The 14,036-nt window shown below is 40.1% G+C and overlaps 1 protein-coding gene across 2 annotated transcripts in view; it reads right to left on the bottom strand.

The window, feature by feature from the left end:
* Positions 1–8,006: 8,006 nt before the first annotated feature.
* GPC6 (glypican 6) overlaps positions 8,007–14,036 on the bottom strand; it is a 1,090,913-nt gene continuing 1,084,883 nt past the window's right edge. Inside the window, exon 9 of one of the 2 annotated variants that reach the window (XM_059042316.2) lies at positions 8,007–12,411. In XM_059042316.2, the coding sequence (XP_058898299.1) occupies positions 12,209–12,411 (203 nt within the window). In that variant the 3' untranslated portion in view covers positions 8,007–12,208. The remainder of the gene's footprint in view (positions 12,412–14,036) is intronic. The other variant, XM_067016260.1, reaches the window with a different exon arrangement.

Raw genomic sequence — 14,036 nt, 5'->3', positions numbered from 1 at the left:
AGGGTATGTACAGGAAACACGATCTGAAAAATCCTGACAGAGTAAAAGCATATATGGAAATGAGATGATCACTGACTATTTTTCATATACTTTGCCTGCAGTGGAGTCCACACTAGATCATTATTTCCACAGGTAGGCTCTCGCCTTCCTTCATGCTACTGCACAGCAGGCAGAACTTGACCTCTGTTCTGTCGGAGCTGTGTACCTCTTCAAGTAACCACACTGTATTTCCAGCTCTGGTGATTTCAGCATTTTTGTTTTTCTCCACCTTTTATTGAGATATAATTGACATGTAACATTGTGTAAATTTAGGTGTACAAGGCGTTGGTGTGATACACTTAATATATTGCAAAGTGGTTACCACCATAGCCTTAGCTAAGGCCTCCATTGTCACATAATAACTGATTTTTTGTATGTTGAGAATATTTAAGATCTACTCTCTTTGCAACTTTCTAGTATAAATACATTATTATAAACTACAATCACCATGCTGAACGCTAGATGCCCAGAAATTATTCACCTTATAACCGGAAGTCTGACCAACATCTTTGACCAACATCTCCCCATTTGCTGCATCCCTAGCCCCTGCTAAGCACCATTCTACTCTCTGAGTTCAACTTTTTTAGATTCCACATATGTGATATCATACGTTGTTTGTCTTTTTCCATCTGACATCTCACTTAGCATAATGACCTCAGAGTCCATCCATGTTATTGCAAATGGCAGGATTTCCTTCTTTCTCATGGATGAATAACATTTCATTGTATATATATATATATATACACCACATTTTCTTTATCCATTCATCCACTGATGGACACTTAACGTTATTTCCAAATATTGGCTATTGTGAGTAATGATTTCAACATTTTTCTATATCTTCTAAATTCTAGCTATGTGTGACATTGGGAGAGTCATTTAGCTTGTCAGTGCCTCAGTTTCCTCATCTGTCTAATTAGGACAATAAGAGTACCTACTATTTTTAAAAAATATTTTATTTTTAGAGTAATATGAATTACTATATGGGAAGGGCTTAGAGGAATTTTTAGGCATTGTCCTTATTGGCGTTTCTGCTGTTATTCTTTTTTAGTAGGTGTGGTTGTTTTGTCCTTGAGGAGAGGGAATATGTATTGATCAATTATATATCTTCCCAAACATATATTACAGTATAAATATATGAATTGAATTTAGATCACTGGCTAGATCTTGCAAGTCTTATATAATATTATTTGTATCATATTTTTAATTCTACTAGGAGCCTTCATGTTTATTCTATAGACAATGCAAATCTACACATTTATGTCCAACCGATCCTTAAAGAATATCTTTAGAAATAAATGAGCTTACAAAACAGAGCCTGAATTAGCCTTTGGAGGGCTGACTGATTTAATCAAAAGTAAGTTCCTTTCTGCCAGGGACCTTCAATCCAAGGGGTATCCTTTTATATGTTGGGTGTCAGCAGGTGGCACTTTTTATATCACACTTTGTTCTCTTTGGAACACATCCTCCCAGATGTTAAGGGAACAGCGCACAGTTTTATAAATCCAAGGTAGGACTCAATTGGAGAGTGCTGCAAGTAGTTAGAAATAATAATTGAATGAGCAAAATTTGTGAGTCAGGGTGAATTCCTCATTAACTCTATGATAACTTCATACCCATTGCTTCCTTGCATTCTGATATGCTCATTTGAGCAGTAGAGAAAGGTGGGGGGTACGTTTAATGCATAGGAAGTTATTGGTACCACTTAATGTGAACATCATGTGTCACGTGTGCTGGGGCAGGAGATAGGTTGAGAGCTATAGGTTGAGAGTAATTCATCAAAATATTGACCGTGCGTGTGACTCAAGAAACAAAAGGAAATGATTGTACTTGTTTGGGGACTGCTAAGATCGCAAATGGAGAAAGCATGCTTCCAGCTGCCGCCTTCCAGCAGCAGCCAATGGAACCAGAATACAACTTCTGGGGCTGCACCAACCGTCAGAGGTTTTGTTCACTGACATACCCAGCACAATTACTGAGAAGCAGGCGGCGTCATTCACCTGGGATCAAGTTCCAAGTATGGTCCATTTTGAGATGTTTAGAGGTGGGCATTTGTGAGCTGGGATTATATAGTGTACTTGATGATGTCAGAGTTATTTTTTGGATTCTTGATTCTAATTCCAGATGTTTTCCAATAGAAGTAGGCAGGGTGAATTTAAATAGGAAGCTTAGTTGTCCGTAATATTACCCAGTACGTCTTCAGCTGGGTGGATATTTTGTAAAACTATAAGGTGTCATGCACATTTGAGTGCAAATTGATCTTGTGAATAGCCATTATTCATACCGAGGGTGACCGTGTAATTTATCATTCAAACAAGGGCTACTCTCCAGAGAGTGAAAGGGTGCTATTAATAATTATATTGGGATAACAGATATAACTGGGACTGTCTCAGACAATTTGGGACATGGAGACTTCTTATTTATACCTTGTGAGTGGAGAAGAGTATTTCAGCATTCAGTGTACCACAGTTCCTCTGAGGTTTCTTGTGTTGTCTTTTTTTTTTTTTTTTTTTTTTTTTGCGATACGCGGGCCTCTCACTGTTGTGGCCTCTCCCGTTGCGGAGCACAGGCTCCAGACGCACGGGCTCCGCGGCCATGGCTCACGGGCCCAGCCGCTCCGCGGCATGTGGGATCTTCCCGGACCGGGGCACGAACCCGTGTCCCCTGCATCGGCAGGCGGATTCTCAACCAGTGCGCCACCAGGGAAGCCCTGTGTTGTCTTTTTAAAACCAGTTTTCTTTCCACGGCACCACTTTGCCTTTCTCTTTACTCCATAGTGCATGGGGAAAGCCTGTATTTATTGCAGCAAGTATACAGTCAGCGGTTCAGTTTGCTCTCTATTGCCACGCTTACATTAGACCCTGGACTTCTTGGAAACAGGGCACATACATTCTTATCTATCTATCTATCATCTATCTACCTATCTATCTATCTATATCTATCTATCATCTATCTATCATCTATCTATCTATCTATGTATTATCTATCTATCTATCTAATCATCTATCTACTTATTTATTTATTTGTATTGTGGTGAAAGCCACATAACATAAAATTTACCATCTTAATAAGTTTTAAGTGTATAGTACAGTCTGTGTGTCTCCTTGTGCAATAGATCTCTAGAAATTTTCCATCTTGTAAAACTTAACTCACTGACCAGCAACTCCTCCTTCCCCTTGGCACCTGCATCCCCCCACCCCTTAGCAACCACCATTCGTAAGGTCCTCCTGTTTCATCCATCTTGTAGCATATGAAAGGATTTCCTTCTTTTTTAAGGCTGACTAGTATTCCATCGCATGCATCCACCACGTCTTCTTCTCATGCACTGATGGAGGTGTAGGTTGTGTCTACCTCTTGGCTATTGTGAATAGTACTGCAGTGAACATGCGAGTGCTAATCTCCCTTCAAGATCCTGTTTTCAGTTTCCTTGGGTATATACCTGAAAGGGTGGTATTGCTGAATATGTTTAGTTTTTTTTTTTTCCCTATGTTTAGTTTCTAAAGGAAGCTTCATACTGTTTTCCACAGTGGTTGCACCATTTTATATTCCCAGCAATAGTGCACAAGGGTTCCAATTTCTCTGCATCCTCACCAGCACGTGTGACTTTCTATTTATTTATTTATTTGATGTTGGCCATCCTACCTGGCATATGGTGTTAGCTCATTGTCATTTTTATTTGCATGTCCCTGATGATTAGTGATGTTGAGCACCTTTTTATATGCGTGTGGGCATTTCTCTGTGATTTCTTTTTAAGTTTTTCATTAAGTGTCATTATTTTATAGTGTCTGTAGGGAGTCTTCCCTTTGAGAGGAGACTTTCACAGTTAAGGTTCAGAATTGATCAAAATAGCGTAGACAACATCATGTGTTTCATTGTGTGTGTGTGTGTTTTGTTTTGTTTTGGGCCACACCTCGTGGCATGCGGAACTTCCCTGACCAGGGATTGAACCCTCACTCCTTGCAGGGGAAGCGCGTAGTCTTAACCGCTGGGCCACCAGGGAAATCCTCATGTGTTTAAAATGGCACTGGATTTCTATTCTTTTCTCTTGCTTCATTTTACCTCCTTCATGCCATCCTACATCACTCTCCCTGCTCGTGAGGCCCCATGAGGGGGAAAGGTCATAGGATTTCAGCAGTGAAAGAAAGATTTTGGATGTAGGGGAAGTCTTTTTTATTTCTTTCCTGGAGAAATGCATTTTGCCGTCACGTTTCTCATTGCTCATGCTGTATGTCTACTAATACGCTGCTCAATGTAAAATTTCCTCTTTTCAATTAAACATAAAAGGACCTCAAGCTTAAAAACCAACACGTGAACAGAATCAGGGCTTATCTTTGGCTGTAGGAATATAGCCTTAACATGCTAATTCATATGCAATGGTTCAAACAAACAAATAGCAGTGAAATCATTATGGTGTTATCAACAAGCTTTTTAATAAAGCTGTTTGGGTGAAATCTCTTTGGCTTGAGACAATTTGAGGACATCTAATTTTTCACACACAGGAATTCAGTATATGCTGATTCACAGTATGTGATTCAGGACCAGAGATGAATTAGAAGACTCTTTGGAGTATCATTCTACTAAGACTCGGCTTGGAGGATTTGTTACTGGGTTTCTGTGGCTGAGCTACTGGGAGCTGGTTCTATAAATTAGTGAGAGGTTGATAGGAGCCAGAATGATTCACATTAAAGTCCTTGAGATTTGGGTAGATTGGGGGTGAGGGAGAGAAAAAGAAGCAGAAAGGGAGAGAATAAACAGACTGAGAAGACCATGGCTCCACCAGGAAGTGTCTCTGATCTGGAAAATAAGGATGAGAATTCCTGCCTACTTCATGGAGGTGTGGTGAAGATTATCAAAGAAAATGAATTCGAAAGCTCCCTTGGGTGAAATGCTTTATGTAAATACAAGGCATTTGATATCATGAAAGAGTAGGAAATAGAGTTTTGCGAGCCAACCTTTCTCTAACTTGAAATTCACCTACCTTTATGAAATGTCCGAAGAGTACCTTTTAAAGTGGGGTAAAACCTGTAATCAGTAACCTCAATTCTCTCAGGTAAGGAGGGCAACGACATGAGGTCGAATCCAACAATAAAAGGAGCTCTAACTCCATGAAGAAGAAAGACACATGGTACTCCACAATCTGGTCCTTATTTTAACCGAGAAAAACCATTGCAAGGACTTCGATTCAGCTGGGTCTCAATGTCATACTTTCAAGATGCAGTCAAGTTAGTCAACAAAGCAGCCAGACCAGTTGTCTGTTTGCATTGACTAACAGCTGGATAGTTTTTTTTTTTTTTTTAAATTTTATTTTGATTCTTTACTCTTTTTAAAAAAATTTATTTATTTATTTTTGGCTGCTTTGGCTTTTATTTTTGGCTCGTTGTTTTGCGTGGGCTTTCTCTAGTTGCAGAGAGCGGGGGCTACTCTTCGTTGTGGTGCACGGGCTTCTCACTGCGGTGGCTTTTCTTGTTGCTGAGCACAGGTTCTAGACGTGCGGGCTTCAGTAGTTGTGGCGCGTGGGCTCTAGAGCGCAGGCTCAGTAGTTGTGATGTGCGGGCTTAGTTGCTCCGCAGCATGTGGGATCTTTCTGGACCAGGACTCGAATCTGTGTCCTCTGCATGGGCAGGTGGATTCTTAACCATTGCGCCACCAGGGAAGCCCTTGGTTGGATAGTTTTGATTTATATTTTGGGTCCACTTGACTGTCTGAACAGACAATAAATTATAGACACGGCTAATGTATAGGAAGAACCCCCGAGAGTCGGGCTAAGCCTGATTGGCTTTCTGTGAATATGATGTTTAAGCCAACTTGACAAACAAGAGGAAAGCAGATTTGGTACGTATGTTCCTGTCCTAGGCATCAAACTTTGGTTCACAATGGCTTTAAGTTCAATGCTATGCAAAAAACCCAGAATCAGTCGTTAATTGTCTGTGTCATAAAAAACCAAAATTATCCTTATATACTGCCACTTTTCTGCCTACTTGTTAACAGATCTCAGTTCCTATCATGGCCTCGCCTGTGTGGCTTGGCAAGTTAATTAATCTCACTGTGTTTCATTTTATTCAGTATAAAACGAGCATTATTATTCCTACAACATAGAGATCTTATAAAGATTAAATATATACATAAAGACCTTAGCATACTTCTTGCTAAAATGTGCTTTAAAATACTAAGTGCCACCAGCAGGGCTGCTGTGTAGGGATGGGTCCTTTTAGGGCTGTGGCTTCACCAGGTGGTAAAAGACCGGGGTTTTTAGGCATTGCCTTCCCCTGTTTAACTTTCCATCCATCTCCCACTATCCAACAACTCACTAGTCCTCATTTCTGTAGATCCTTACATTTGCTTTTACTCTGCCTGGAAATCTCTGTCCCCATGTCTGCACATGGCATCTTCTTCCCATGATTAGGTCACAGCCTGAGTATCACCCAGGGAGGCTCTTCTGGACCACTGTTCTCAAGGGGCATCTCCTCCTTAGTCACTACCCCATTTTGTCTCAGTTCTTCATGGCATCTTGCTCTGGTACCCAGAACTGTGTCTGGCACGTGATATAGAGCTCATCACATTCTTTTTAAAAAGAAAAGATGACCGTTACTGCCTAAGTCAATTTTTTCGTTTACTTTAAAACGCTACAGACATTAGTTCCTATCAAAGAGCAGATGGCTTTATTCAAGGTAAAAACTCTTCTGCTTCCCTTGAATCCAGTTTGTTTGGTCTTCTTTCTGCTTCTCTCCACACTTGAACACTCACTGGGGAAAATTTCCGTTTTCCTGCCCTGCTTTCTATTTCAACGTGTGCAAGAACACGAGATCCTTAAGTGAGCTACAAAGGCAGGCACCTAATTCCTCCTGGCTTCGCTGTGGACGCCATTCATGAGCCGACAAAATATGTTTGGCCACATGTTTATCTCAGCAAATAAATGCGTCTGTGGCATGGAGATGTATCGGCACTAAATTGGGAATGTCTGTTTGAACGGACAGAATTGTGGCCACATCTTTCTAGCTATTTCACAAGTTAGTATTTGAAAAATCGATGTCATTTTTCATATTTGTGTGTATATTTCGACTATAGTCCATTTATACAAAGAGCGAATTAAGATAAATATTGTTGATAAGAGTGGCTGTGGTTTTATTATTTTTTTCTCAAAACCCATTTGGAAGTTTTTCCTTTTCGATGAAATTGGTTCCAGTTTAGTTCCAAATAGCATTTGTTAGATTCTGCTTTTTACATGGGATTGTCCTAAAGTTCTTTAACTGTTTTGTAGAAATCACTTTGCTTAATAGAAATCAACATAGTAGTAATATGAGCTAAATTATAATGTTGCTTACAGTTAAATGTTATATTTGTGATAACTTTATTTACATAGGTTCCTTTATTTAAAAGAGCATTTTTGAAATAAGTGATGTTATTTGTAATAATCATGGTTAACTGTAGTAAAGAATGAATACTTCCCAGCAGGTGGTTTTGACAACCCGTGACTGGCACCTAGACAAGGTTTAGTGTTGAGCAGGTGTTTAATAAATATCTTCTAAGTGAATCTTTAGCATGCTATACAGTATTTAGCATTCCTGAGAGCATGGAAATTTCAGAAATAAAAAAGCAGTGCAATTTGCTAAATTTGGAAATTGTTAGTCCTTTTACACATTATCTTAGTTTTTGACCTCATTTATAAAGTACTGACATCAGTCAAGCTACTAATTTATTTTAGAGAAGAAACCAACACAAAAGAAGAGAGGTATAGTATCTTCCATACATGTTTGGAAAGCTCTAAATGTTCTAAAGTTCTAAAAGTTCTTGATTTCAAAGGCCAGGTGTACTTAGGTGAGTGGTGCTGATTTAATCTATGGTTCTTTTTCTTTTCTTTTTTTAAAAAATGATTGCAGCTTCTAAAAAGTTCTCAAACAAAAAAAATTCAAAAGCTCTGAAATTTAGACTATGACAATAATTAAGAAAATGCAGAAAGGGCACTGGTAGATTTTTTAAAACTATTTTAATACAAGATTAATAGCAATTTTCTATCCAAATCAGAAATGAAAAAAATCTTAACCCAAATAATATTCATTTGACAGTCACATAAAGTTTTAGGTTTGATTGGTACACACATTCGTCCTGCATATATATTATGCATATGCACACAGAGACCTCACTACTACGCCATCTTGAGGTGTCTTTTCACAGAAGTACCTCATTACAAGACAATGTCAAAGATTCCAGTACTTTTCAACTTTCACTGAGGCTCAAATAGCCCCATGCTAGGCTGAGTCCTGTGCTGTAGCAAACTGTGTTATAGCAAGGCTCCAGAATGCATACAAATCAATACTCTTTTTGTAGAACTTGGCCTAAAACTAAACACTGGCTAATGTCTCCACCGAGGAGGAACACATTGCAAATTTGTAAGCTATGGTCTCCTTACTCTTCTGTTGGCAAAGCTAAAGTGCCCCCCCCCCTTTTTTTAAAGTTAGAAGTCAGATTTGTTAGTGACTGTAAGTAAATGAAAATGAGTTTGAATTTCTGCAAGTTTTGGATAAGTCAAAACTTGCATTTGCTAACCCTTCCACCTTTAATCAAACCACCTGATAATTAGCCTTGCAAAGAGAAGCAGTAAAAGAATCACAACTCAGGAATTGCTAAGGTTTTATTCCCCCTTGGGGACTTTAGTTGGTGTTCAGTGTGTAGCCAAAACATGTATGTCATGGCTAAAGAATTAAAGTAGGCTAATGTCTGCAGCAGGGAATATAAATTAAATATCAGGCTCCTGCGTCCAATAATATTTTCAGTGTGTCTGATTTATAGAACGCTACTTTTATAATTCCTACTGCTTATTAATGAATAGTCGTGTTTTTCAGTGTAGACAAAGTAGTATTATCTATCCCTTACAACTAAAGCAGGTAACACAAGATATTGATCTGGGTAAGTCACTGTAAGGGAGTCAGATTGCTAGTGCTAATGTTCTATGATGGCTCTAATCAAAGTCCCAACTTGACCTTCATTCAAACGAGAGAAGGCTGTCTTGGCTGTCGCTCAATACAGAACCATAAGTGGAGCTCAAACTCGTGAATTTGCAATCTATTCTTCTCTGCTAAAGACCTTAGCCTCTGTTTAGCTTTCGTTATAACGTATACAAAGTATAATATACACCAATTACAGACGTGTATTTCTGTTAGAAAAATACATATTATAACTAAAGAACATGTAAATAGAGGCACTTCAATAAGCTAAGTGTTTGCAGTTATAAGCATCACCCAACAATTCCTAGCATCCAATTTCAGTGAGCCCATCCCTCTCTACTCATAACAGAGCTTACGATGTGATTACAGAATTTAGGGGACATCAAAGCAAATGAGGACAGGTCAGGAAAAATAAGGGAGCATCACTGCATCCCCTATCACTATGCTAGAATGAGAGAAACTAATTTGGTGAGGGGAGGGTGAGATTCCAAAATACTTACTGAGATGGGTTAACTAGATTAAACTAATTCCCTTAGGGCACAAAAAATTCCCATGTGAAATTAGTCTGAAAATCATATGACATAGTAGGATGATGATAAAAACCAGGAAGTACAATCTGAATAATCTTTTGACCACATCCGTGCAGGTGACTAATACTGTGGCATCATTAACTGACAGGGATTTCAGTTCTCTGCCTGGCTCACATAGATCACTGTAGCTCACCAATATGAATAGTATTGATAACGAAGGTGTTGAAACAAATGAAACAGGCGTTTATATATTGTCTGTGTGGTTAGTGTTTATAGAGCATGGGTTCACATTCATTAATATAATGTGTATTCACATACATGCACGAAACCCTTTGGGGGTGAAAGTACAGGGAAAACAAGGCATTCTGATCTATTTCACAGAAAACAATGCAGATATATTTTAAAAAGGAAAGACTTGGAGCTTAAAGCTATAAAAACAAGTTATGACTCAGATATTTTGGAAAATCAAGATTGATTTAATTTGTATTGCACCTTAATTACTGGAGAAAGACAATACTGATTTCTGAACATACAATGCAATAGCAACATAAATGACTGGTCCTTCATAGAGATGTTTTATGTGTAATTAGTGATAGGAAGCCAACGTTTGCCAGTGAAATGAATGGTTTGCTAGAAGTATGTAGTGCTGAATTAGACTGTATTAATTTCATAAAGATTTAAGTGAAAAGATGCCACAAAATCTCTCAGAATCCTACATTCCGTATTTCGTTAGGCATACGAAAGCAACAGATGCTTCTAAATACTTTGTTTTGCAAAAGTGCTCAAGTATACTTAATACTACTGTGCCGCATGTGTTCTACCTAAATGTGATGACTAAATCAATAACTAATTATAATTTTGATGGGTACGGAGATCGAAAAATACCATTGATGTGTCATGACTGCCAATGGGTTTAATTAACACGTGACTGGCGTACTATGGTGTCTTGAAACGTTACTTTTCCCAACCCCAGATACAATCGTAAGAACCAAAAAACACATGGATAGCCAATGGTATTCATAAAGCCCCAGGTTAGTTTATTTTGCTTCTCTCCGTCAGGAGGAGCATAATGCCTGGCTTTGGCACACCTGGCGGATCAGTTAGGCTGCAGATCAGCCTCTTGAATTAGACCATTTCTCCAAGGGCCAAGCAGGAATCCTAGGCTGAAGGCGTTGGACCGAAAGCAATGCTTTTGTGTGAATCACATTTCTTGCGCACACGGTTTCCACGACCAGTAAAGTTCTGCACACCCACGGCTCTGCCCATGCGTTCGACACAGTCTGGAGCACCCGGGACAAAACACGCTCGTGTGAGAAGGGTGTGCCCTGGCAAACTTCTAATAAATGGACGGTTAGATACGTAAAAAGTTCTCTGTCTTGATTCTTGGTGCCTCACAGATCATCGAGGAATCCCTTCTCTGATCAGCACAAAACAAGAAGAGCTGGTTGACAAAACATTTTCGTTACAAAGGTGTGTCAACCCTGAGCTTGGAATTAAGAAGTTAAAATCTGTGATTTATATATATATAGATATAAAAATAGATGATCATACTAAGACTAAAAAAGTGAAAGAAATCTCCATGTCAATACTATATATATATATATTTTTTTGTCTTGACTTTTTTGTTGTTGTGAGTTATTTTGTGAGAGAATGCCCTTGTGATGCGAAAACCAACGGACACAAAGCAAATACTTAAAAATGAAAACTCACTTATGGATTCGAATCGTTTATCGGTTCATTAAAGGAACTCTTCTTTGGGGAGGGTAACGGGCACGGGGCAGAAACATCTAATTCACATCAAGCCTGTGGCGAAAGCAAAGCAATCGTATGGTTGAAGATTATTTTCATTTCAGACCCTTGAGGAGGATGAATTCATGAGGGTGTCCACTCGTAACTGGAGATGACGGGAAAAATCTGTGCCAATTGGATACAGTGGTCAGACGTTAAGAGAATTAAGGAAAATGGTGCCATTACTGAAATGGAAATCGGGCAGGGTGAGATAGAGGTGCTGAGTTGTAGGACATGTTACTCTCAGATTAAAGATGGAATTCTAAATTTCCTATCAGTACCTCTGAATCGGCTTGGCATTGGATGGTTAAGCGTGCAAGACCTCCAAGACAACAGGGCATTTTCACTACTTTAAAAAACATTTCAGACCTCCGCATGAGCATTTTGTAAACCTGATTTGTCACAGAAAAGCTTACGCTGGGAGTTGGCTGGCAATGCCGAACTTACAGCGTTACAGCTCTTTGCTTTTTCTCGTTTGCTTCTTTGTTGAAAATGCAGTTGTCTTGGGGTTTGGCCTGATTTTGCAAGGAAAATTATTTTCTTCCTATTTTTTTTTTTAAATGGGGGGGAAAAAAAATAAAAAACTCACAACGTGAGATTCCTTCACTCCTGCAGCATAAAAGCAAATGAAGGTAAGAAAATCTCCTGGTACGAAAGATTTGAGTAAGAATTCTCTAGAATAAACAAGTTTCCCACAGATGATAGCAGAAGGGAAGAGGAAGCAGTCCAGTCTGGCACCCAGTACTCTTTGGGAAAACAAAAAGGGAGGCATAGTGCAGTACTGCTGTCTTCTCATAGAAAACGGTAAGCTTTTGTGGCATGGTCCATGGGCCAAGCGTGTAAGAAAAGAAGTGAGTTGGCCGTTCAAATAGAGCTAAAATGCAGTTTCATCTGACCCAAATTCCAGGATTATCTGCACAGTCTCTGCCACGCCAGGGCGATGCAGACGAGAGATCCTGAGAGGAGCGAGTGTCCCAGCTGGGCTGCAGAAGAGTCTACTTCTCTCCTGTCAGGATCCACTGCCGGGGCCTCTGTGGTGACAAACTCAAACTCCGTAGGACACACATCATCCATGCATCCACTACCACTCCCCGAGCCGCTGGACTCATCACCTGGTGCAGACAGATCGAAAAGGAGAGTTAGACCCAGTCTAGCAAAGGGTGGGGCGCGCGTGAGATTCGGGCCGCACCGCGAGGCATGTGGGATCTTGGTTCCCCCATCGGGGGTGGAAACGGGGCCCTGTGCAGTGGAGGTGCAGAGTCTTAACCACTGCACCGCCAGGGAAATCCCTGAAACAGAGTGTTAATGGAGACGTCTGTGTCTCTGTTGCTGACCAAGCGGAACATATTTAATACGTAGCTCTTTACAGAAGAAGTTCGCCATTCCGTGCTGGAAACCGACGCCCGGGTGTCCGCTTAGTACGCTGGCTTAGCCTGGCATCGTCCCTGCCTGCCTCACATGCCTTCTGGGCCTTCTCTACTCCCGCTTCTGACGGCTTGGTTCCTTCCTGTTTCTTAAACGCTTTATCTCAGCTCTGGGTCCAGTTAAGTCTCCACCCGTTCACTAGCTATGTAGAAGCACTTATCACCATTTGCAACTCTATCATTTACTTTCTTGTTCCCTCCATGGGAATGTATACTTTTAGGGGAGAGCAGACACGTTGTACGTACTGTTCGTTTCCGTCTCCCCATTGGCTTTAATGGCCCCTGGCATATAGCAGGTTCACAATAAATACTTATTGAATAATTAAATATGCCTTGGGCAGTTTCTTCAACTTCTTTCAGTTTCCCCAAGTCCATAGCTACTGACAATAACATTCACCTTGTTGAGGGTACGTGAAAACCCCCTGATAAAATGTGTGAGGGCACCAAACCCAGGCTGTGCAATGATGCCTGACGGAAGAAATGTGGTCCCTACAGCAAAAGGCGACCTAGATTTTAACCTGCTGTCTTTTATGTAAATGGATTAGGGCAAGCCAGTTAGCCTCACTGGGCTCTGCATGCTCACTGTAAAAATAAGAAGAATCATATCTATTTCACTGAATTGTTATAGGGTAGAAGTGAGCTAATGTTCCTAGCAGGGCTTAGGAAACTGTACACCTGGTAAGGACGTTTGCGGTTTCCCCTCCTTGCTCAGTGAGTCCATTCAATAGCCCTAAATGCCTCCCTGCTGGCCTGAAACGCTGACATGCACGTTGAGCTGCTCCGAAAGACCGGCACCATCTTGGCTGCTAGACGCTACGTAAGCAAAGTCAGGTAACGCAGGGACCTTCCGATGTCCCCCCGGTAAGCACGGCTCAACTCAGTGCAATTTTTTAAAAAATGTGACATCTAAGTACCACACAAGATCACTTGAATACACTATACCAGGTTCTTAACATTTTCTCTAATTTATCTGTAGTGGCCTTGCAAGGGGGAAAATGCCCATTAATTAAATTCAGAGATATCACAATTGCTAAGGGAATTATATTAAACACCGGTATTATGAACAAGAAGTAATATAACCTTTACAGAGATATTACTAAGGTGATTTAGAATATTAAAAACGTGGTAAGCAAATAATGACAAGAGAATCTAGTTGAGAAAAAGAACGGCCCCATCTCTTTCTGAAAGGAATCACAAATGCAGGTATTTAAGGGGCGATTTTTTTTAAGTGTCGAAAGCAATAAGGGTGCTGATGACTCTAAGATATGACAGTGGTTTATATGACAGACACTGTCCTAACGTAGGAGGCCAGG

Source organism: Kogia breviceps, chromosome 16 (assembly GCF_026419965.1).
Source record: "Kogia breviceps isolate mKogBre1 chromosome 16, mKogBre1 haplotype 1, whole genome shotgun sequence".
Lineage (NCBI taxonomy): Eukaryota > Metazoa > Chordata > Mammalia > Artiodactyla > Physeteridae > Kogia > Kogia breviceps.
The sequence above is the reverse complement of the archived record's forward strand: the minus strand, read 5'-3'. Positions and strand labels throughout refer to the sequence as shown.